General features: G+C 41.2%; 1 protein-coding gene across 2 annotated transcripts in view; it reads left to right on the top strand.

Annotated features, from left to right (window-relative positions):
- MACF1 (microtubule actin crosslinking factor 1) overlaps positions 1-25,769 on the top strand; it is a 324,108-nt gene that overhangs the window by 78,187 nt on the left and 220,152 nt on the right. The window contains exon 1 of one of the 2 annotated variants that reach the window (XM_035018975.1): positions 13,460-14,276. The exons of the other annotated variant lie outside the window; for it this stretch is intronic. Coding sequence (XP_034874866.1) covers positions 14,168-14,276 — 109 coding nt within the window. The 5' untranslated portion in view covers positions 13,460-14,167. Of the gene's footprint in view, positions 1-13,459; positions 14,277-25,769 lie in introns of those variants that run through there. 2 annotated transcript variants of the gene reach the window in all.

Here is a 25,769-nt window from a genome sequence, read left to right as displayed (position 1 = left end):
AGGGTGGAGAGGCTTGTTCATTATGTCAAATTTCACTTAACACCCCTATTTTTAGTGAGGCACACTTCTGACCTCATGTGGGCCTGAAGACTTCCAACTGGTCTTTTCAGCCTCATCCAGCAGCTTTCTTCTACTCTCCTCAGCCTTCAGAGGCCCCTGGTGCATCCAGTTCCCCAGGCTTTCTGGAGCCCTGCAGCACAGATTACCTGGTTTCTTACTGTTCCCCATTCTTCACGGGCACTTAGCAGAAAGATTAAGCTGAAATTTAAATTAACGACCATTGATCTATCCACTCTGCAGTTTTTCAAACTTTTGTTGATATTTTTTATTCTTCTTTTCTGTGGGTTTGTGTCATTTTTATTCCTTGACTGTCTTTTCCTGAGGTTTCAGAAAGAATGGAGCTAACTATACATGTTAAGTCTGCCGCATATAACCTGAAGTTGGCAGAAGTGAATCTTCCCAACTTCTCACTCGCGCTCTCTCTCTCAAGTACGCAAACCCTGTGCTCTAGCTTCCCTTGTACTTTCTCGTTTCTCTTTTCTTGCTCAGGTCATCTTTCCTCCTTGGAATGTCTCCTCTTCTCATTTCATACTGCCTGGTATCCTACGCATTCTCTTAGGCCCAGTTTATATGCCTCATATATGGAAGCCTTTTTTTTTTTTTTTTTTTTAATTTCTCCAACTGAAAATGACCGTTCCATTGACTGAACTTCTAAATTTCTTCTTCTTCTTTTTTTAAGTGTAACTTTTTTTTTTTTTTTAAGATTTTATTTATTTATTCGACAGAGAGAGAGAGATAGCGAGAGCAGGAACACAAGCAGGGGGAGTGGGAGAGGGAGAAGCAGGCTTCCCGCCGAGCAGGGAGCCCGATGTGGGACTCGATCCCAGGACCCTGGGATCATGACCTGAGCTGAAGGCAGACGCTTAACGACTGAGCCACCCAGGCGCCCTGAACTTCTAAATTCTTCTTCACCAAATTCTTGTGGTCTTGCCACCCTCGTGACACAGCGTACTGCCTTATGCTATAACTATTTATACACGTACCACTTCCCTAGTTAGACTGTAAGGTATTGCAAGAGTGCTTTGTCATTTGTTGTTGTTATAGGTAACAACACAGAACCTAGGCAACTAAATATTTCACAGAACCACAGAAGTTTAGGGCTAGAAAAGAATGTAGAGCTCTAGAATGTCAAGTCATTTTATGAATGAGTAAACAGATCCAGTGTGATTAAATGATCCTACAGTCATATGATAAACTAGGAACAGAACTGGAACTGTCACCTCCTTCTCTAGTTCTTGAACTGCTAAATGTAGTGGTAAAATCTGATATGTGCTTAATCAAATATTCATAGGTAATATCATAGGTAATTTTTTCCTTCCTTCCTTCGTTCCTTCCTTCCTTTTTCTTTTTCTTTTGTTTGTTTGTTTTTATAAATTAGGATCTTCAATAGTATAGGTTTAATCAAAAACTGAGCTGGGTAATAGTTTTATTCCAAGGCATCAGGGACCCATGGATTATAGGTAAGAGAAAAATGTAAGCAACTGTACTGAAAGTGCCCCCATTTCAAGGAAATCTTTAAAAAATCAGTGATATTATGTATTTGAGGTGACTCTTTTTCACTTAACAGTAGAGTGCAGACCCAGTTTAGTTGAGTCCTAGTTAACTGAAGTTTTGCTGTTTGATAATTCATCAAGGGTTATTGCTTCAAAGTATTTTTGAGGGGGTACTCCTGGGTGGCTCAGTCAGTTAAGCATCTGCCTTCGGCTCCGGTCATGATCCTAGGGTGCTGGGATCGAGCCCTGAGTGGGGCTCCCTGCTCAGCGGGGAGCCTGCTTCTCCCTCCTCCTCTGCCTGCCACTTTGCCTACTTGTGTCCTCTATCTCTCTGTCAAATAAATAAATAAAATCTTTAAACAAAACAAAAAAACCCCCAAAGTATCTCTTAAAAAAAAAAGATATTATTTACTTGAGAGAGAGAGAGAGATAGTGGGGGAGAGAATGAGTGGGGAGGAGAGGGAGAAGCAGACTCCCACTGAGCAGGAATCCCGATGCGGGGCTCGATCCCAGGACCCCGGGGTCACGACCTGAGCTGAAGGCAGACGCTTAACCGACTGAGCCACCCAGGCGCCCCTGCTTCACAGTATCTTTAAAGTAAGTTGTGTCAAAAATTATCTAGCTCTTGACAGTCACTTCCAAAATGTTTGAGATAAACTTCAGAGATTTAGATACTCCAGGAATATCTATTGGGTAAAGTTGAACTACAACTATTGTCTATGTAGGGTTTGTTGACTATTGGGTGTGCCAGTCACTAATCAAAAACCCAGTGCACCCTTTTCCTCACTGCCCTCCTTTGGGAACTTGAGGGTAGATGGGCAGGTATTTAAGAGGCTGCTCCCTTTCTTTGAGATTTGGTTTTCATTAGGGTTTTGCGTTACAGACGAGGCTAATGATGGTAGATAGTTTGATACTGAGTCTGGCTTGCAGTCTCCACTGGGCAAGCTGTTGCTAGACAAGCAGTCTATGGTGGATGAACCATAACCAACCTCTATGCAGGGCTGGGCTCTGCCTAATGCCCATGACTTTTGGTTTTATCCAAAATAGAATCTGTTGTCCTCAGATTTGAGAAAGTAAGGATTTGTTGTCCTCATTGGTGTTTCTGCCTTCGGCTGTTTCCACATTGCCACCTGGCTGCTGTTAGAGGGAATTCACTATAGCTCTGAGTCCTTGCAGAGGGCTGAGAGGAACTATCCCTGTCTCTAGGATGGAGCGTATGTTCTCTTCCCTTAAAACTGTTACCCATATTTCCTTTTATGACTTGTTAAGTCAGAGGCAGCTGGGAGGATGCATTGGGGAAGCATTACTCACTGGGCACACACAGTGGCCCTGACTGCTGGTGGGGAGTCTGGGCTGAGCTGACAGTGAGTCAGCTTTGGAAATGGAAAAATGTAGGGTAGTGGGGGCGGGCAGGGATTGTGTGCCAGTGACTGCCTGTTCTTTCTTCTATAAGAACTCATCACAAAGCTGTGAATACTGGGGATCCAGTTGGGGCAGCCAGTAAGCCAACCAGCTTTGAGGTGATAATGTTTTCGTGAAAGGAGTGAGCTGACTAGACCTAGTATCGCTGCCTTTTATGTCGTGTGTGTGGGTTTTGGAGGCAAGCTTGAGCTTGTGTAATGAGAGTCCTATGTGTGCAAATTTCACTAGAATAAAGGATAGAATCTCTTTGTCTTAGTTATAAAACTCAGTCTTCTGTATCTATCTTTGTCCAGTAGGGGTCACTGGGGGTTTAAGCTCTAAATGAGAGAACCTGTCACTAATCTTATGGTAGGCCAATCAGATTCCTTGTCTTTATATGTCTTTATATGTGGCATCTTTGTATATTGAGCCCTCTTTTTTTTTTAATATTAGAGCAGAAATAAAAAATATGAACTTGTATTACGAATTTTGTGGCTCCAATGACTACTGGATCTAAGAGATTTCCAGGAGTAATCCTAAACTAAAAAGAAAGAAATGGATGCCTCCAGGGGCCTTCTGTTAGTAGTCGTCTCTGGTAATATTTGTTGTAGTCAAAGAGTGCAGGGTGAAGCAATTTTTTTTATAAAGCCATAACTACTTGAAGATTCCATGATGAAAAGGAACTGAAAGGGGTATGAAATGTTCTTTCAATTTTATTTATGCCAACTCAATCATTTTTAAATCAAGTTTTAAATTTTAATTTCAGTACAGTTAACATACAGTATTCTGTCAGTTTCAGGTGTACATCATTTTAAGATGTCTAATTTTGGACATGAAAATAATACAAATTTGCAAAATTAGAAAAATAAAATGTACAAAAAGGAAAAAAAAAGAAAGAAAAAAGAATTTTGTGGATCTATTGAGTATTTGAAGAACAGATTATTCCAGATGCTAGGTGAAGCAAGACACCAAGGCTGAGATGGAATTGGTTTATAAATAAAACTGGAAGAGACTTAAAAAAAAATGAAAGGAGACGGGAAGAAAACTGTTTATTAACATCTGATGTGTACCTGCTTACTACTGACAACAACCCTGAGAAATAGTTATATTTATACACATTGTACATTTTAGGAAACTGAAGTTCAGAAATATTAAGTGGTGTCCCTAGGGTCACATAATTCGTATCGTAGTGATGCTAGTAGGGGAAATCCTATTAGCCATGGTCATTTGACTTTGGTCCTTGGACCCTGGTGAGGGTTCTTGAGAGCAGGTTTTACTAGAAGATAAGCAGGGCCTGGTGGTAGATTCTCCTGAGAAAGACCAAAATGATTCTTGTGTTGTGGATTAGGGTTCAGAGCAGGCTCCAGGGGTCCACAGGTGTAAAGAAGCTGACAAGTCTGTCTTTGTCTTCAGATGGCAAGTTTTTCCTTTTTATTGTTTAGGGCTACTGCCAGGATCTAGAAAACAGTCTCACAGATATCTAAAATTAGCTGTTTGTGTGCAAAGCTTGGTTTCCATGGATAAATAGTTTAAGTTGGTCTCTCTTACCTACTTCTTATCTTGGCCTGGACTCTTCTTCTGAGTCTTGAATGTAACTACCTATTGGCATTCTCAAGCCTGCCTGGTGACCTTATTCTTACTGTCGAGGGCCTGACCCTTTGTCAACCGCATGCCCATTCTGCCCTCTTGTGTTCCAAGGTGTCTCAGAGAAACTAAAGTGAATCATATGTTTCTTAGCCAGACCACACTAAAAGATGTTTGCCATTGAAACCGTTTTTATCTCCAAAAAAAGAAAGAAAGGGAAAGAAACCGTTTTTATTTGGAAAAGCATTTAAAAAATGTGTTTAAGCTGGATAGGAGTCAAATGCTAACTCTCCATCAGGAATTCACTTGGAATGAGGGATATTTCTGGACAAAAATAACAATCCTTAGCAAAATTCAGGAGCAGTCTCCATGGACAGGGCTTCTTTTCCTTGAATTGTCTCTGTTTATTTAAGATACTGGCTACCAGAGTTTCCTGGAAAAAACGTAATAGCTAGGTCTCATTATTGCTTTGTGGGGGGAAATGATCAGAATCCCAAAGAGAGAAATTATTTACAATAATAATAATGGATATTAAGATGGACTAAATATTCTTGTCCTTCCCCTTTTGAAGCAATGCCATTGAAGCCTAATTTGATTTATTCATTGAGTTGGTGGCTTAGAGCTGTTAAATACCACACGTTTTACCTTGACTTACAGCTCCTTGCATTGGCCACTGAAGATGGCTTGATACCCTGCTGAGGCATAAAAGCTCTGGTAGAATAACAATAATAATAATAGCTAACATTAATGAGTTAATCTTTAATGTTTTTTAAAAATAGTCAATAGTGAATGCTTGTGGTGTGCCAAATAGTCCATGTGTTTTCTCACTTAATCCCTACTGTAACACCACAAAGAGGTGATTTTATTATCCCCATTTTACAGATGAAGAAACTGAAGATTAAAGAGATTAAGTAATTCATTCAAAGACACAGAGCTAGAAACTGTGAAGTCCGAATTTGAATCTAGGTTTGGCTAACAGACTGTGTTAAGTTTAGAGCCCTGGGCAGAGAGAGAGGCACTTGGGTTTTAAGAATGAGTCTTCTAGGGGCACCTGGGTGACTCAGTCCTTTAAGTGTCTGCCTTTGGCTCAGGTCATGATCCCAGGGTCCTGGGATCGAGCCCCACATTGGGCTCCCTGCTCAGTGGGGAGCCTGCTTCTTCCTCTCCCTCTGCCTGCGCCACAGAGCATCACCCATTTTACTCTCCACCTTTACTCTTTTCCTTTACTTTCCTTTTTCTTTCTCATTTTTAAGAGTAAGAGCCTAGATTGCTAAGTTGGACAAGAAAGCCACCCAGAGTTTGGATGTTGAGCAGAATCCATGTCTGGAGAGATTTCTAGAAGTGGACTTTCTGAATCAGTAAATGAATTTCTTGCCAGCGTTAAGAAAAAGCAAAACTTACACTGTGTTCTTGGAGTCACTTTTTTCCTTAAACTCCCAGGTGGATTTGGAATTCCACTGTTAAAAGTGATTCAACTTCTTTGTTAGTGTGTGTTACCTGCTGGGCCTATCTAGAGGAGCATATTGAGTTATTCCTGCCATAAGATGAATAGTTTTCCAGGTATTTCCTCTCTGTTGTATGTTTTTGCAGTCAAAGTAGATGCATTCCCAAGAAATGCTTAAATTTTGTGAATCCTCATCGTTTACTGGACCTTGTTTAGCTCTTTCCAGTATGTTCCGCCTTATACCCCTGGCTCTCACAGTGCTCTTCAGACCCTCTTGTTCATTAATTAATTAATTCACTCATTACACAAATAGTTGTTTAGTGATGAGGTTTCATATAGGAGAGCAGAATTCATCTAGCTTCAAAAACTTTAGTGAGAGAGTAAAAATAAACACACATGTAAAGTATAATATAATCTCAAGAGAAGGAGAAGCTTCCTTCTAACTGGGATGGAGGGAGTCACCAGAGAAAATTCTGTGGAAGTATTGGCTTTAAGCTGGTCCATACGAATGGGATTTTGACTTGTGGAAATGGGAAGGAAATACATTCCGGAGTAAATGAGGAAAATATTGTAAAGCCAGAGAGTTTTGGATTTAATTTGCTGACAGTGAGGAATTGGAAGTTTTAGAATGAAATTACAAATGAACATTCATTGAGCATTAAGATGTACTCATTATGCATGTGTCAGGGAGATTAATCTCACAGTGAATGCGGACAGGACTGGCAGGTTGGAGACTGGGATTAGGAAAACTGGGTAAACTATCAAGTTATTAGGGTTTTGTACAGTGTGAGCAGTATTCAGAGGTCTTTGTGGTCAGATGGGTTTGTATGCTGCTCCTCCAAATAATAATAGTAGCCAATAGTTACTGAGCACATACTGTATGCCAGGCACCGTCTAAGCACCTTAAATGCCTTAACTCCTTTAACCTTCACTGTGGTTCTGTGAGACAGGTACTATTAGTATCATCATTTTACAGATGAGGAAATTGAGGCTCTATGAGGTTAAATAATTTACCCAAAGGTGCGAATGTGACGTATATAGCAGAGTCTGGATTTGAACCCAGGCAGTGTGGCTTCAGACTGAGTTTGTAATTACCATGCTACTATAATGCTCATGGCATCTAGGTTACTGAGCAAGAAATTTGGGAGAGAGAGTTTTCTAACATTTTTTTCAGTGACACTTGGGTATGTAGAATATTCTTTGTAGGCATTCTGGGCCTTTGCATGTTGATTGTTATCACAGTCCCACATTGCTAAACATTAGAGAAAGGATGTCCCAGTGTCTCCTAATTAGCTCCTGTGAAGCACACATCCTCTGCCTATCTGTAGTTAGATGCCTACTGGACTTATGGGAGGAGACAGATGACCAGAGCTCAGGGCCAGGCTTTGAGGCCTGGGTACTGGCATTCCCAGAATCCCAGGGTTTCCAATGCTATCAGCCATATGCTAGTCTCTATCAATTTTTTTTTTTTTTTTTTTTTTAAGAGAGAGAGCACGTGTACCCGTGAGTGGGGAGAGGGTTGGGGTGGGGGTGGGGCAGAAGGAGAGGGAGAGAGAGAATCTTTTTTTTTATTTTTTTAAATAAGACTTCATTTATTTATTTGAGAGAGTGAGAGAGAGAGAACACTAGCTGGGGGGTGTGGAGTGCAGAGGGAGAGGGAGACTCCCCACTGAGCAGGGAGCCTGATGTGGGGCTCCATCCTGGGACTCCAGGATCATGACCTGAGTGGAAGGCAGATGTTCAACTGACTGAGCCACCCAGGTGCCCCAGAGAGAATCTTAAGCAGGCTCCATGACCCTGAGATATGACCTGAGCTGAAACCAAGAGTCAGACGCTTAACCGACTGAGCCACTCAGGCGCCCCTAGTCTCTACCAAATTTTTAATCTCAGGTGTATTTGTTGTTTGAAAAAAGTCTCCTCTTTGTAAGCATTATTTTTCCAGATTTCGGTCTTTTAGATGGGTCCTAAATTTTTAGTCTACATCTGCTCAAATTAAGAAGCTTGTGGATGTCAGTTATTTTGAGACCAGGTCTAACTCCATGGCCGTGTGAGTAACCGTTGCAGGGCCCCCTCTCACCGGCTTTCTTTCATCCCAGTCACAGACATGAAGGTGATTCTGGGGTGTTGCCTTGTTTTGAGATTTCTTGTGGGTGATCATCCTAAATTCTGGAGAGTGAAGTAATCCTAAAGAGAAGTAGGTCTAAAATCTTTAGTGAAGTTTAGAGTCTTGCTTTTACAGGGCTTCTTTGGTGGTTTGGGGCCCTATCCATTGGTTATATGGAAGGGATATCCTGGGGGGTGCTAAATATGACTTTAAATGGCCCATTCTTTGTATAATAAATGATCTCTAAAAAAACCCAAGTCACTCCCTCCTGCCAGCCTCTAACCACTTCCTATAAATGACAGCACACAGATCCATCTTAGTTTTGCTAAGTGAAAAATTTATTTTATTTTCACAAAGGCAGTCCCATTTCTCCTTTCTTCCTTCAGACAAGCATACATATACACAAAGGCTGGAAACAAACTTTTTACCTGTCATATGTAGAAAAATGGTGTATCCAAGGTCTAGAGTGCCATCTTATGAGGAGCAAATGACTTTGGATACCTTTCATTGTCTTCTCTAATAATAACAGTAGGTTCAGAATGTGTCTTGACATTTGAGTGCTTTGGATTTTTTTTTTTTCTTCAGATTTCCTAGGTATTTTTGAATGGCACAAGCGTGATATATGATTTTCTAATTAAGACAGGTTTGCAGTGGTAGTAGAATAAGACAGAGACATGGCTTTCACTTTGGGAAATGAAAATATGGTGAAGATATTTATAAGATTGCAAAAAGAAAACTGTACAGTGGGTGATGTAGACAGCACCAGCGCTGTGACGTTTGCGTCGAAGTTGAGATTCTTTCCTTGGAGCCGGGTGGGGCTGTGTACAGACTGTCTTGTAAAGAGGAAGTATTCCAAACATATAAATATTTAAATTGTTTAACTGCAAGTTAGGGTAGTTTGCCAGAACATGTTAGCCAAGAGAGACAGTGTGATAAGATACATTGATTTAAAATCAGACAGATAAAAGTTCAGATGGCAGTTCATCCTCTTACTTTGTGACTTTGGACAAAATAACTTGAATTTTCTGAGCCTCAGGTTCTTTTTAAAAAATTATTTTTTATTACAACATTTAAAAAAAAATTTGAGTTACAGATGCCACACGATGTTATGAGCGCCAAGTTCTTGATTTGTAAAATATCCCCATTTATAATATTAATTAATAATATTTAATAATGTATTAACTGAGCTAATAATATTACCAGGATTAAATGAAGTAACAGATGTGAAGGTGCTTTCTAGTAGCCACTCAGTAAATGTTAGTATATTGTAGTATTGGTATAGTATATTATAATAAATGCCCTTCCAAGCAAGTTACCTTCTTTGGCTATCACAGCTCCAGGGTCTCCACAATAAGAGGTGTGTCATCATCATCTTTGTGTCCACTGTGTTTAACATGATGCTCTGTGTTCTTAAATTGAATGAATGAATGAAATGTTCTGTTTCACAAGAGAGCCCTGCTCCAGAGGGAGCTCTGGCTTAGTCTCCCCTGAATTGCACTATCCCTTTTCCTTTTGTTGCGCTATTCCTTTCAGCAAACACTGATTATTTCACACATCAAGACATCCCTGTCTCTGCAAAATTCCTTGAGTAGTTTTTACTTTGTTGTCATTAATTCTTCTCCTCCCATTCTCTCTTTTTTACATTTAACTTTTAAAAATTATTTTTAATTGAGGTATAGTTGACACAGTGTATTAGTTTCAGGTGTACAACATAATAATTTGATATTACATATATTGCAAAATGTTACTACAGTAAGTCTGGTTAACATCTGTCACCTTATATAGTTACCAAATGTTCTTTTTTTTCTTCCTTGTGATAAACACTTTTAAGATATACTCTCTTAACAACTTTCACGTATGCAGCCCATTTTTAAATTTTTAACTCTGGTCGCCATGCTGTTCATCATATTCCTATAAATCCCATTCTCTCTTGAATCACTCCAATCAGACCTTTTCTGGCATCAAAACTGCCCTTATTAAAGTAACCAGCAACCTCCACATCGCTAAATTCAGTGGTCCATTCTCAGTCGTCATCATGACACATTAAGAGCTTTGGCGTGGTTAATTACTACCCTTTTTTTTTTTTTAAGATTTTATTTTTAAGTAATCTCTACATTCTACATGGGGCTCAAACCCACAGCCCTGAGCTCAAGAGTCATACGCTCTACCAACTGAACCAGCCAGGCGCCCCTAATTACTACTTAAAACACTTCCTTCCCCTAGCTTCTGGGGCATCATGCTCTTTTGGTTTTCCTAGTCCACTGGCTTTTCTTTTGGTGGTTCTTCCTCTTCCCTATATAGTGTGGCAGGGTTTCCAGTGCTTAGTCCATGAACTTGGTCTCCTCTCTCTCTGTTCACTCCCCAAGTGATCTCACCCAGTTTCCTGGCTTTAAAACTCATCCTGGGTCTCTCCCGGAACTCTAGATTCATATATTCAGTTGCATATTCAGAGTTCCACTGGTATATCTACTAGGCATTTCAAACCTACTGTATCCAAAAGAGAATTCCTCCCCTTTCCCCCCCAAAAAAAGAACAACTACAACCACCAGTGAGCCCCAAACCCTCTGCTTCTCTGGCAGTCTTTCCCATCTCCGGACATAGCAGTTCTGTTCATTCAATTTCCCAGGCCAAAACTCATGGAGCCGTGACTCTATCTTTTCTTTCCTCACCCCACATCCAGACTATGAACAAATCCTGATGACTCTTTTTTTATAATTTATCCAGAATATGACCACAGCTCTAACACCACACTGGTCCCAGCTATTGTTTCTCAGCCATCAGTTTTCACTTGGATTATTGGAATGGCATTTTATTTTATTATTCTATTTTTTTTTAATTTTAAGATTTTATTTATTTATTTGAGAGAAAGCACAGAGGGGGAGGGAGAAGCAGACTTCCCACTGAGCAGGGAGCCCAACGTGGGGCTTGATCCCAGGACCCCAAGATCATGACCTGAGCTGAAGGCAGACGCTTAACCGACTGAGCCACCCAGGTGCCCCTGGAATGGTGTTTTAACCTAGTGGCCCTGCTCCCATTCTTGCCTCTCAATAGTCTGTTCTCAATATAGCAGCAAGGGGGATTCTTTTAAGACCCTAAGTTAAATCATGTCAGTCTTTCACACAAAACTTTCCAAAGCTTTCCTACTTCACTTAGAATAAAAGCCAGTCTTTACAAGTGGCCCATACAGTCATAGGTGATCTGATAATCTCTCTTGCTTCCTCTCTTGACACTCCCCCCTTCTCTCTGTGAGCTCCAACCAATATAGTTTTCTCCATGTTCCCTGAACACACCAAACCTACTTCTGCCTCAGGGTCTTTGCACTTGCTTCTTAAAAAATTTGGCTCATTTTTTCTCTAGATAGCCATGTGATTTGTTTGCTCACATTCTTTAGGTCTCTGCTTAAACGCCATCTTATTAGAGAAGCCTTCCCTGAAAACTGGAAACTTGACCCCACTGGCACTCCCTTATCCTTTTCATCTCTTTTAGTATTCTCCATTGTATTTGCGTAACAAACTGTGTATTTGCTTGTTTGTGTTTACTTTCCATCTTCTCCTACTGGTATATAAGCGTGAGGGCAAGGTCTTTGTTTTGTTCACTACTGTGTTCCCAGTATCTAGAACAGGGCCTGGAACATAGGAAACAGTAAATATTTGATGAATGAGATATAGGTTAGCACAAAATTATAGATGGTCTAGATGCCATATTAAAATATTCATATTGTATTTGTTCCCCTCAAGGGACCTTTATCATCTTTTTGGTTAGTAGATTATTCAGATCTAAAACCCTTCCCTTTTATTGATTTTTTTTTTTAAAGATTAAAAAAAAAAAAAGGATGGGCCGCCTGGGTGGCTCAGTTGGTGAAGAGCCTGACTCTTGATTTCAGTTCATTTCATGATCTCAGGGTAGTGAGATCGAGCCCTGCATTTGGCTCTGCGCTAGGCATTGAGCCCCTGCTTAAGACTCTCTCTCTGCCCCTCCCCCCCCAAATAAAATAAATAAAGGTAACTTTACAGGTATTAAGGCAATTTGCATTTTAAAGCTTATTTATGGGGTGCCTGGGTGGCTCAGTCTGTTAAGCGCCTGCCTTCTGCTCAGGTCATGATCCCGGGGTCCTGGGATCGAGTCCCGCATCAGGTTCCCTGCTCAGCGGAGAGCCTGCTTCTCCCTCTCCCTCTGCCTGCCGCTTTGCCTACTTGCGCTCTCTCTCTGTCAAATAAATAAATAAAATCTTCAAAAAAAAAGTAAAGCTTATTTGTGAGATAATATAGCATATTTACATACCATAGTGTAAAAGGCACCATAGGAATAAATAAAGAACTAGTTTGTTAGCAAGAGAAGCTGTAACTCTTCCCTGAGTGAAAGGTGTCACAGAGGATGTTAGATGTGCTCCTCGCTATTGGGCCTTCTATGTTATGTTGTGTGTCCACACATCATTTTATAAAATATCTCTTCAGAGAAAAGTAGGTGAAAAGACGGATCAGTGGTACCGTGAGGCCTTTGCATATTCAATTTAGGTTGTGCAAACTTCTTTCCAGTCTTTCAGTGTGTCAGGTTTATTGAAGTTTAATTTATGTACAACAGAACTCACCCTTTTGTGTGTACAATCCAGTGAGTTTTGACAAATGTATACAGTTACGGAACCATCACCACAAAAGTTCCCTTATTTTTTTTGTAGTCAGTTCCTTCCCTTACCCCCAGGCCTGGGCAACCACTTACCTGATTTCTGTCCCTATAGTTTTGCTTTTCTAGAATGTCATATGGATGGAACCATACAGTATGTAGCCTTTTGTGTTTGGCTTCTTTCATGTAGTAGAATGCTCTTGAGATTCATCCCTGCTCTTCTATCAGTAGTTTGTTCCTTTTCATTGCTGTGTTGTAGTCCACTATATGGATGCACCATGATTTGTTTATTAGTCCACCAGTCAATGGACTTTGGGCTATTTCCAGATTTTCATTATTTTGAATAAAGCTGCTATTTTCTTTCACGTACAGGTCTTTTTGTGGACACATGGTTTCACTTTTCTTGGGTAAATCCTAGGAGTGATATTGCTTGGTCATTTGGTATGTGTATGTTTAACTTTATAAAAAATTGCCAAACTGGAGCAGTTGTGCCAATTTACCCGTCCCCCCCCCCACACACCAGCAGTGTATGAGAGTTCCAGTTCCTTCACGTCCTTGCCAAGACTTGATATTATCTATCTTTTTAATTTTAGTCATTCCAGTAGGTATGTAGTGGTAAGGTGTTTTCAGTTGCTGCTACAGCCTCCGTATCAAGTTTTCATTTGTAAGCAGGCCTTAGTTTTGTGGAGGGCATTGTTTTCTGCTGTCATTGAGCATCCCCATATCCCCTTGGGCAGCTCGTGGTAGATTTTCCAGCCCTGAAAACACACTGGTTTTTGGTTCTCCTTGTTGATCTTTACCATGCTGTGATGTCATATCTATTGCATGGAGCTTGTTGTGTATGTGATCCTCTCTGTAATGATCTTTGGATCCCTCGCCGCCTCCTCTTAGGCCATGGAAGCGTTGCCCTCCGACTGGCCAGGGTACTCATGGACACTTAAAATACATCCTTGTGTACTTAGCCTCCTCCCCGCAAGTGATTCCCTAGTAATTCTGTGACTTTTTTCTTTTGGCTCCATCCTGAGGTCTGGTATTACAGCCTGGCTGGGAGTGGAAAGTTAAGAGCGTGACGTCCTCTGACACCCTCCCTTCTTGTAGAGGGGTCTGAGGTTTGTTTGTTTAAGCTGAACAGAGGATGCCAAAGATAGAATTTGAGTCAGCTCAGCACTAGCTTAGGCGCTCCTTTTCACTCTCCTGGTTCCTCCTTCCCTTTCCCCTCCCCCTCTGGCCAGTTGTTTCCTGGGCTTTGTCTGAGATACACTGTACAGTTTTAGCCCCATCTAGGCCTGCCTGCTGAAAGACATTCAGCAACGAGATGGAGGAGAAGCCGCCAGGAAGTTTCTGACAACTGTGTGCTGATAGTTCAGGACAACAGTAACCTCAGGAGAAAGGCATTCAGAGGCCTGCCTGAGCTGTGGGCTTGTGGCTAAACTCAGGGAAGGAGGAAGGACGAGCCTGGAAATGCCTTTCCTAGATTCATCTTATTTGCCATCAACCATCTTTATTTTGACTCACGTTCTTGGAATTGCGGGTGTTCTGTACTGGAAGAGATGTGCCAGAGGCAGAGCAGGTAACTTGTGTACGGAGTTATTCTTTAAATGACTGTGGGGCTTTTGAGGGTGGGGTAAATGACGGAGGGCTTCCCAGTGGCTTTCCTTAAAGGGCCAGCACCTCTTTTCAGCTGGGGTGCTGTCAGACCTTAGTTTGTGTGTGGATCTACTGAGGAAACTGGGCAGCTCTGGGACCAGTGTGAGATCCGGACTCTTCCCCATTCCATGTGGCTGTCTGCTGGAGGGTGCTGGCTTGAGGAGATGATGTCTGGGCTCCAAGCTGAGGGAAGTGGCAACTGTGCTGACTTGGGTCCTTCCTTGCTTCCGTTCCCTACTTTCGCACAATCTCAAAGTGGCTTCTGGATCTTTTTTTAAACCAAAAACATACAGTAATTCTTTCACCCTCCTCTAGGTAGAGATACGAGAAAACTTGTGGGATTAGAGAAATTTCTGGATTTGGTATATTTTTGGGTGAGAAAAGAAAGAGGAAGAAAGCCTAGTGAGAGGAAGGGGTAAGTGGTATCTCTGCCAAGGTGCCTCTGTTCTCTATGATATGATTAAAATTGTTCCTTTCCCCTCAGGCAGCCATACAGTTTACTTGTTTATCTGAGTCATCCTGTTCAATGCATGGAAGTTAACTGTTCTTTTCCCCAGAGAGTCAGGCCCTGATACTTAAAAAAAAAAAAAAAAAAAAAGATGGTAGCAGACCCTACTTTCTTCTCATATTTGTTATTAGTTACATTATATTCCTTTGATTTCTAAAAGCCCAGTGCAGGAATCAGCCTCACGTTTAGCTGATTCTAAATCTCCATGGTTGAGGATTAATAAAGTCTAACTTTTCCTGGAGTCTACCCTTGGATCTCCGTGCCTTCAGTACTGTCATTGTGATCCGCCTACTCCCTTCAAGCCAATGTATTAAGATACTTGTTACTTCGTATCTTTTTTTTGGTCAAGATGCAGATTTGATGACTTACTACTTTGCTTTCTATTAAAAGTTCATGAATGCTTGGGCGCCTGGGTGGCTCAGTCTGTTGAGCGACTGCCTTCGGCTCAGGTCATGATCCCGGAGTGCCGGGATCGAGTCCCGCATCGGGCTCCCTGCTCGGCAGGGAGTCTGCTTCTCCCTCTGCCCCTCCCCCCTCTCATGTGCTTTCTCTCTCTCATTCTCTCTCTGTCAAATAATAAATAAAATCTTAAAAAAAAAAAAAGTTCATGAATGCTTGACAGAATTAGAATTAGAATCAGACATTCCCCAGTGTCCTTTCCAGTAAGTCCCAGAAAAGCTTTTGACTAAATATTCAGATCCCAGCATGTATCTGTATCAGCAAAAACAGACATTTAGAAATATGTTTGCTTATGTGGTGGTGTGTTAAAGAGGTCGCCCAAAGTGACTTTCCTGAAATGTAAGCTTGTAGAAAGAAAGCAATAGGCAGGCATGAATTATTTGGCCCTGTATACTATTTCATATGCGGCTAGAAAGTAATTACCAAGGAGGAGGAGGCTGCTCTTTTCCTTTCCCTGAGCACTGTGGTAATGACATTTCTAAGCCACTAATTGATTAATATTTTAAAAGTTTATCTTCAGTATAGGATTTTCTATGAACTTAGGAGTCAGAACCCTATTTTTTAAGTGCTTTCTTTTTTATATTTTAAAAAATGAATTTCATAAACAGCCATAAAATGCATTGAAATAAAAAGAAAAATAAATTGTAAAAGCTTTTTATTTCTGTGAAACAACTTTGGTTCTAGTACCTAATAGTTAATTGCTTCGGAAGGTGCTTTATCTGTAAAATTGGAGCAGGGGTTTTATAATTGGAGATTACAGATACCAAAACTTATGTAGACGTGCTTACAAGATTCTGTACCCATTTACTTTAATTTCAATTTTGAGGTGTATTTTAGCTATTTAAAATAAAATATATTTAAAAGTAACACATATGCTCTCATGTACTACCTGCCAGTTGGACATCACCACAATAAAGTTTCTCTACCACCTCTAAGTATATATTTAAACTGTTTATAAATGTACAGTTTATTAAAAAAAGTGAAGTTTGTATCTTTTCATCTTTTTTTTTTTAATTGTAAGTGTTTTCCTATTGCAGGACATACTGCAGAAAATAGGTCCTGTGCCTGGTAAATTCTAGGCAAGGCTCAGTTGTGTGGGCTCAGGTACTCAGTCTGTAACATTGAGTGGGTGACACATTGCCAGCAGATGACTGTATTATTGGCTTAGTGTGTACTAAAAGATTTTGTGCTTCTTGTCCCACATTTCTAGTCATATTTACATATTATAAAGAATGTACACAATTTTAGATATCCAAGGTATTTGACTTTGAAACAAGTATTTCTGCTCTTCTTTCAGGCTCTTGTATCAGTTTATTTGAATATTATCCTGAGATTACCAGGCACACTGTGAAACTATTACTGTTTGTTGCTGTTTGTATGAACCAGTTTTTAAAAGGGTTCACTGTGATAAAACGTGACATAGAAATAGACCGGATGCTGAGGCTGATATAACTGTAATTAATTAATCTCTAATTTTAATCAAAATTGCTTGACTGGTTATGTCATTTAGTTTTAAAATAAATAACAAATTTGAACCCATAAAATTGATTTATACTATTAAACCCTGCTTTTTTTTATCTTTATTTTTTTAAACACTGTTTTTATATGTTCTATATGTTGAGTTGCATATAAGATTTGTTTGAAAAAGTGACTGTAGAACATACCACCTCTGGACTATTCATTGTGTTGGTAACTGGGGAATTCTTTTAAGCTGGAAGTTGCCTTGTTGTAATTTAGGCCCATTAGTCCAAATTCTGCCTGGCAAAGATCAAGTCTACTTTCTCTTCGAGGTGTCAGGCTTGCTTCGGTTTGAAGGCGATCTTTGTCAGTCGACACTTCCCTTTCCATTGACTGTAGACGACTCCCCAAGTCCTTATTATTCTAGTATTCCCTTTGGACAGTTAAATCGATCGTTTTTGCTTGGAAAATTTGGAGGCCAGGTGTATATGTGGAGAGGTGAAGGGAGGACAGCAGAAACAGGAGGAAGGAATCACTGATTACTATTCCTTCATTTTCCTTAGTTGTTTTTTTTTTTTTTTTTTTTCTTCCCTGGATGTTATGGGTCTATTGGTGAGCTCTGGTTACATAAGTACATGGCTTTTACAGCCACGTTCCCAAGTCACCATCTCTTCAGTGGATGTAAACAAGATACAGGAAGACACAGACCATTTGTATTGAAGTCATATAATATCTGTAAGACAGAACTTTGAGTTCAGTTAGTATTTAGATTTTTAAATTGTTTTCGATATACCCTGTCCACACTTACATTCACATATATCATCTCATTATTCCAAAAACTTCCACTGTTTTGTTTGCATCCTCATTTTTTTCTCTAGGGCTGTTGAAATAATTTGTTTCCCCCATACTCCTCCCCACCCCCACCTGTGTTCTAATTGTAGGCGGAGTTACCTTCTAAAATACAGAGCTGTCTATATCACTCTCCTGCTTAAAATCCATCAGTGCTTCCTCTCTCTCTGCTTTTAGAAGAAAATTCAAACTTTTCAGCATGACATGAAAGTGTTTTTATGGGGTGCCTGGCTGACTCGGTGGGTAGAGCATGTGACTCTTGATCTCAGGGTCATGAGTTTGAACCCCGTGTTGGGCGTAGAGATTACTTAAAGCAACAACAACAAAAAAAGCACCAGTGTTTTTATGATCTGCCCTCTGCCTATTTCACTAGTTCCATTTCCTCTCTTGGCCTTACAAGCACCTAGTACTCCAGCCTCATTCAAAAACTTGTAGATCTCTACCCCAAATGCCTGTACCCTCTTTTCAACTGGAGTACTGGATACTTATCCTTCAAGGTGAGTAGTTAGCGCCTCTGGAAAGCCTTCCTCCACTGAAGTCAGAGTCCCTCTTCTGCTCCAGCAGCACCGTGTTAGTGCTTCTTACTCAAACCTGTATTGTCATCTTGCTCTGCTCGTCTCTCTCTCTCTCTCCACTAATTACAGTCCGTTAGACTGTAAGATCTTTAAGAACAGGGACTCTTACTCATCTCAGTTTCTCAAGTGTCTGAGACAAAATAGCTGTCAGTAAATGTTACTTGGACAAATAAAATGAATTAAGATAGCATTTGATATAAGCTGTAGCAGGGAACTTGTCTTATTCATTTATATACTTAAAGGGCTTGGCTTAGCTTGACATGTGGTCTAACATAGGTGCTCAGTAGAGGTTAAATGAATGATACAGAGTTGCCCTGTGTTTTAGTTTATTAATATCTCACATTGTGATAACGTAGACGGGAAAAAAGCTTTATGGTTCCTTGAGAAGAACATTTGAATTTTTGCGTGTTTGCCAAAGGACAAATATGTCCCTCTCTAGGGTCTTGTTTGCTTTATCTGCAAAATAAAAGATTGGACAGTCCAGTCTCCTAAAGTTCTTTCCATTTCCAACATCCCATTGGACGACCAGCTATAATCCCTGGATCTGGACCATATGAAGTGCAACCTAAGATTGCATCACCTTTTCTTTTCTTTTTTCTTTTCTCTCCCCTCCCTTCTCCTCTCTTCTCTCCTCTCCTCTCCTCTCCTCTCCTCTCTTCTCTCCTCTCCTCTCCTCTCCTCTCCTCTCCTCTCCTCTCCTCCTCTTCTCTTCTCTTCTCTTCTCTTCTCTTCTCTTCTCTTCTCTTCTCTTCTCTTCTCTTCTCTTAGCAGCTACATCATGCTATTGAGTCTGTTAAACTTAAGATCAGTTATAAAATGGTCAAACCCGGTACATGAATTGCTATTATCTCCCCTCTAGACACCTCTGTGCCTTTAGTTTTCTTGAACTTCAGTACAGGACATAGGTATTCTACTTACATTTTGTTCTATGAGATTGGGTGTTGCTTTTTGAGATTGTTTTGAATGTTGATTCCTCCATTTATGACATTAGCTGTGCATCCTCCTTTCATCTTATCTAAAAATTTATTGTAACAGGTACTTGATAAATATATGGTCATGTATCTAATATATCTTTACTCAAATAAGTAAACCATTAGCTGTCTTAATCAAGGTGGAGCCTTTGCCTTTTTCTTTCCTTAGCTATTTTTTCCAGATCTGTACGATGTGTAGGAAGACCACTGAACTTGGAGTCAGGGGACCTGGGTTCTAAGTCCTGGCTCTTCTTTTTTTTTTTTTTTAAGGTTTTATTTGTTTATTTGAGAGAGAGAGTGCGAGCGAGAGAGCAGAAGGAGCAGCAGGCAGTGGGAAAGAGAGAAGCAGGCTCCCCACTGAGTAGGGAGCCCGACGTGGGCTTGAACCCAGGACCCTGGGATCATGACCTGAGCTGAAGGCAGGCACTTAAACGACTGAGCCACCCGGGCGCCTCAGTCCTGGTTCTTCTGCTGACTACATGAGATGTTAGGTCACTTACTTCCTCTAATTTCCTGTCTGAATGAGAAGAATAAAGACTAAGGTCTCTAATTTCCTGTGCTTCTGGCAGTGTGGTCATCTGGCCTCTACTTGGATGTGACATGGAATTGTGGTTGAGAGTCTGGGTCAGGCTGCCTGTATTATCATCCCAGCTCTGCCTCTGCTGGCGGATTGACATCAGTCTGTCTGGGTCTGTGCTTCCTTATCTGTAAAGTGGGGTTAGTAACGCTGCATGATTGTTTTGAGTTAGTTTTTAGAATACATTCTGCACATGGTAAGGACTATAAAATTGTGGGATTTGTTTGTTTATTTATTTATTTTTAGCAATCTCTACATCCAGTGTGGGGCTTGAACTCATGACTGAGTTCAAGGGTCGCATGCTCTTCCCACTAAGCCAACCAGGTGCCCCAAGGACTGTATAATTGTTTACTATCCTCATGATACTTTTTTCACAAAAGATATCATTGAGGACATAGTAATTTCCTGTATGCTGCAGGGACAAAATATAAATATTTGTCTTTACAGTTGACAATGAAAAAAATGTGAAAAAGCCAATGTGGGAGTATACAAAAAATTAGTGATATATTATGAATCATTGTCTTACACATTAGAAGGAAAGACGTCTGTGTCCGCTTTAATATCCTTAACAGTGGGTGATTCTGGCATTTAAGGAAATAAATGTATAACTTCGATTTTCTGTGCTATTGTAAGAAAGCCAGCAGTTGTAAATTCTCCTATAACTTCTAGCCATGTATGGAAATACTGGCTTGGATCTCTTCCTTCCACTCAACATTTTATTTTATTTTATTATTTTTTTAAGATTTTATTTATTTACTTGACAGAGACAGATACAGCGAGAGAGGGAACACAAGCAGGGGGAGTGGGAGAGGGAGAAGCAGGCTTCCCGCTGAGCAGGGAGCCCAATGCGGGGCTCGATCCCAGGACTCTGGGATCATGACCTGAGCCGAAGGCAGACGCTTAACGACTGAGCCACCCAGGCGCCCCTCAATATTTTATTTTTTATTTTTATTTTTTTCCCACTCAGTATTTTAAATATCTGCAGGTAGCAGTCAGATTCACTTTTTCGTGCCTCTAACATTTCTAGACACCCAATGACCAATGACATGACCAAAAGTTGGGCAAAAAGAAGGGGGATGGCCTGGGTAATCACTGCTCATGTGGGTCTCCTCTGAATAATTAAGAGCTGCCTGTCTTAAAGTCTTGCTGTTAGTAGTAGCTTCCCTTTTGAGGCTCAGGATCTCCTAGGAGGGAAGGCCTGTGTCTCCTGGCAGGTAGACTGACCTTATTCCCAAGACTGTCTCCCCTAACTTCCTTAGTCTGCAGTGCCTTAACAGGAAACAGATTCTGCTTGGATGCCAGGGGAGTGGGAAGAAGGCAGGCTTTGATTTACCTTTTTCAAAGCTTACCCAGTGATGATTATTTTGACTTTTAGAGACTATGAAATTATTTAGTATTTCTAGAAGTTACCCCGCATATTCATTTGGGATATGCCCTAAATCTCTGGTTGGCTATAGTTCAAATATTTTTATTTCTTAATCTTCCTAGGAATATTCTGCCACCTTAAATATACAGCTCCCCCACAGCAGTGTAGTTATTCTGGATTAGGGTGTAACAGGAGGTGTAGCTTTGGAGTTGAACAAATGGATATGTAATCTTGGTCAAGTTATTTAGCCTTTAGAAAAAAAATTATTTATTTTAGAGAGAAAGAGAGCCATAGTGAGCCTGTGTGAGTGCAGGGTGGGGAGGGGCAGAGGAACAGGGAGAGAATTTTAAGCAGACTCTAGTGGAGCATGGAGCCTGGAGCTCAATCTCAGGGCTCTGAGATCATGACCTAAGCCAAAACCAAGAGTCAGATGCTTAACCTACTGCACCACTCAAGCACCTCCAAGTTATTTAGCTTTTTAAAAGTATTTTCACTTCTAAAATGGAAATGATAATACCTATCTTAGAGAATTGTTGGGATTAGATGAAATTATATTTAAAGTTCTTAGCACATTACAGTAATAGTAGGTGCTCAGTTAATTTTAGCTTAGGTTATTAAGTGCATTCAAAATGTGTTAGAGACCAGAATATGAAGACAAAAGACATAAGACTGAAGAAATTTAAATCAGATAAAGGAAAATTTTACTAAAATATGAATCAGGAAATATTTATTCCTTTTTCTTCTCTTTTCCCAATTTCTTGTGCATTTCTCTTCTTAGGACAAGGTAAATTCTAGGAGGACCCTTCCTGTCCAAGACTAAGAAGAGTCTAATAAGAAGAACAAACTGAGTAGAGTTGTCGTAGGTTATCGGGGTGACTGGGAGCTTAGTCAAGGAGGGATAAAGTCAGCTGTGAGTCCTGTTATTAGTAAGTAGTAACAGGATTATTAGCAGTTTGTAGGTGGGAGGGATGCCCAGTAGGGAGTGAAGAAAGCTGTCGGGGACCGAGGCAGGTCACAGGGCTTGTTTAAATTGAGTGGCCTGCTAGGCAAGCTCGTGTTTACTCTTTTTCACTTGCAGTCTTTGGGGCTAATCTCTGCAAACTTGCTTTCCTGGGTGTTGCCCCTCCCTCCCTGCCTTTAGGAACAGGATTGGAAGTAGCATTAGCCTGAAGAAGTCATTCTATTTAGGGAAAGGGCCAGTGATTAGGCCCTTATCTGCAGTGGGGCCTTTCTGAGTGGTGTGGGGCCTTTCTGAGTGGTGTGGGGCCAGATCGGGATCGGAATCAGAATGGCTATCCTGCCATCGACAGAGGCTCGGCTTTTCTAACCCCTGGTTGGGTCAGAAATGTGAAGAAGCAATAGATGGGCTGGGCCATCTGAATGAAAAAGCCCTTCATTGTGTTCCTTCAACATTTCAGTGTCTGGTACAGTTAGCCAAGACTCAGAAAACAAGTTGGACAAACAAGCAAGCAGCCTTTCACTGATGGAGAAAGGGATCTCTGGCACCGCTGAGTTAAGTGCACTGACTGCAGAGACAGAGTGGGAGGGTCTGGGAAGAGGAAGGGGACTTTGGGATGACATTCCTGGCTGGATGAGGGGAAAGAATGGAGCAACAAGCAAACAGTATTTTTGAAGTTGGTGAAATCAGCCCTGCTAATCTACCTGAGAGACTGGCTGGGGCTGGGCTAACCTGTGAAGTAGGTGGAGTCACTGCGGAGAGACTGTGACTCTTCCCTTTGGGCAGCTGTAAATGTGGGGAAATGAATCTCCATTTAGAATCTGGGAATCTGTTGGCAGTGGACAGTGTATGGGATTCACTCCATTATAGTCTCTCCCATTGTGGGACCTTCTCAGTTGGTTAAAACTTTATATGTACTTCTGCCTGAGAAGAGGCCAGCCAGAGGAGCAGTTTTTTGGGCAATGGATGTACTGTTCCTTAGTTGGCAGTAAGCCGTTCTACCTTACCAGCTCTTCTGCAACTAAGATTCACCAGGTCACAAGCTTCTGCTCTGCAAATGGAGGCTAACTCAAAGACCAGTCTTTCTACCTGCTCAGGCTTACTCAGTAACTTGGCTGGACATTTTCATATGAAGCTCCCACCTCTGTATGCTGCTGTTGGTCTGAAAACACTGAGCTGCTGCCACTTTTGAATAGGATACTTTTTGCCTGAAGACCTGAACCCAGTTTTTGGAAGTGCCCTAGGGAGGAGCTTCCTCTCTGACCTCAAGGGGAGGAGGAGGTCATTAGGAAGTGGTGGGTGGAGCCACGTCTCTGTACTTCTGCTGTCTCTCTCTGCTCATCGAATAGCCCTTTGGCTATCTGTCTCTGTTTACCTCGAAGTCTTTTTTGAGGAGCTGCAGAGGGTGCTCAAGCCACTAGCTGGAGGTTCTTTGGAACACCCTCCTTTTGGGTGGGGTCAGCAGACACGAGAGTGCCATGTGGCCTAGTTACCAAGATGAGCACGAGTTCAACGCCCACCTGATTTGCCGCATGTGCTGTATGGGTTAGTATGTGAAGTTTTTTCCCTGTCTGGGCCTGTGGATCCCAAATAGCCCTTGCTCTCATTGACTTCTAGGAATATATGGGCTTTGAAGTCTTGCGGGTGTTACAGCCTTTGGGCTTGTTAAAATGTGCAGGGGAATGGACGGGTGCCCTACTTCCTGGGGAACTTCTTAAGCTTGTAGTGACTGGCAGTTAAGAGCCTGAGCTTTGGGTGTGGTACTTTTTTATAGAGACTGAATTCATGCTCACACTTCTTTTTGCCTGTATCAGGAAACCACTTTTAAGTTACGTTGGCATAGTTCTGAGAGTCCAGGGTGTATTTTTAGCAGAAGTTGGTTGGTCACGGAGTCCACCTCTGAGCGGACTGGATTGGGGGTGGGTGGGAGGAGTCATGGCCTGGGTTTCCTCTTTCACTTACTCTCTTCTGCCAGCTATGAGGTGGGAGGAGGGCTCCAAGATGGTCTGGGGACGGGACTGGGGACAGGACCTAAAGAAGAATTGCAGGCTAGGAGGTGTGTTGTATAGGCTGTGACTTAGATCTCCCTGGATAAAGGACAAGAGTTCATTTAAATCATGTTCTGTGACCTTGAGCAAGTGGCCCAGCCTTTTTGGCCACAGGTTTCTTTGGCTTCCCAAACTGCAGGGTGCACGGACTGGTGCTGGAATGAGATATCAGTTCATCAGTTCTTGGTAAAATGAAAGAGATAAGGAGAAAGTAGTGTACCTTTCATAAACGGAAACTCATTTAAAGACCTGTCCTTTACTCTGGGATTGCCCTTCCTACTTTTCTGATGTTAAAATGTCCTTTATTTTATGAAAGAATTGTTCTTAGATCGTAGTTTGGTTTTAGATATCCCTACTTAGCAAAAGAAAAGGTTGACAGCTTTATGTTAGGTTATCTGATTTATTTTGGAACATTTACTGGTTTGGGGACTCCTGAATTGGTCATCGACTTTGATAATCAAAATATCTTTTTTGTTACTATATTCTTGAGTCTCTGAAGCAGAACAAAATTGTGACCCAAAGAGGCAGGTTTTCACTAAAATTGAAATTGCCAGCTGTTTTATCAAGGGGAGAGAGCAGAAATCTCAGAAGGGGTCAGCAGAGCTGCAGTTCCGATTCTGTCTCCTGACCGGGAGGCTAGTACTGCCAGATATTTAAGTGCTTTGTGAGAAACAAAGGTGGTATTATAATAATGTTTGGGGCACATGGAGGGGCCATTTTAGTCTGTTGTTGCCATGCAGTCTAGCCTTTTATCTTTCTGGTATCATTGAGATTTCCTCCCTGAGATCTGGAGAAAAGAATCTTCTGCCTCTGAAAGTGCTTGGAGATAAAAAGGCCCCTTTTCTGTAATCAACGGAGAAGTTTAAGGAAGTGTAGAATCTTTATTGAAATTTTCGGGGCAAAAACATTCTCTCTCATTGTACCCTGTTTAATCCCCCCGAGGCAGTGTGACCTAATCGTTAAGAGAATGGACTTCGTTAAGAGAATGGACTTCGGCATCACCTGTCTGCTTGGGGCTCCTGCTCTACCACTAAATAGCTACATGAGCTGGGAGAATTGCTTAATCTTTCTATGCCTCAGTTTCCTCGTTTTTTAAAAGGGGATTTAAATAGACCCTAACTCAGAGTCATTATGAGGAGTACATGATATTCAAGAGCTTAGCCCAGTGTAAGCTCTGCAGGTGATTTTGATATGATCAGTTCACAGACTGGTATTTTGGGAACCATTGACCTACTCCAAACTCAAAACGTTATAGATGAAACTCAGATTCAGAGAGGGGAGCTGAGTGTTCTGTAAGGTAAGCATCATAGACTAGAGGCCAGCAAATCCAAGTTACAGACCTGATTCTGCCCCTGTGTCACTTTATCCAACTTCTTAAATCTCTTAGGGCTTGGATTTCTTCATCTTTCAGAATGTATTTTGAGGATTCTTAAACCTCTGATCTCTTTGTATCTGTGATTTAGTTTTTCTGATAATCTAATGAATATTTAAGAAACTATAGAATAGCTTTTCTCCCTCTTCCCTTCTCCTTTATGCCTCTCCCTCCATCTCTATGTCTCATTTCTCTTGCCACCATGATTACTCCCCGCTTCTCTCTCTCTCTTTCTTTCTTTCTTTCTTTCTTTCTTTCTTTCTTTCTTTCTTTCT

This window comes from Mirounga leonina, unplaced genomic scaffold, assembly GCF_011800145.1.
Source record: "Mirounga leonina isolate KUSES-001 unplaced genomic scaffold, KU_Mleo_1.0 Mir_173, whole genome shotgun sequence".
In the NCBI taxonomy this organism is placed as follows: Eukaryota; Metazoa; Chordata; class Mammalia; order Carnivora; family Phocidae; genus Mirounga; species Mirounga leonina.
Note: the sequence above shows the minus strand (reverse complement) of the source record. Positions and strands in the feature narration are given on the sequence as shown.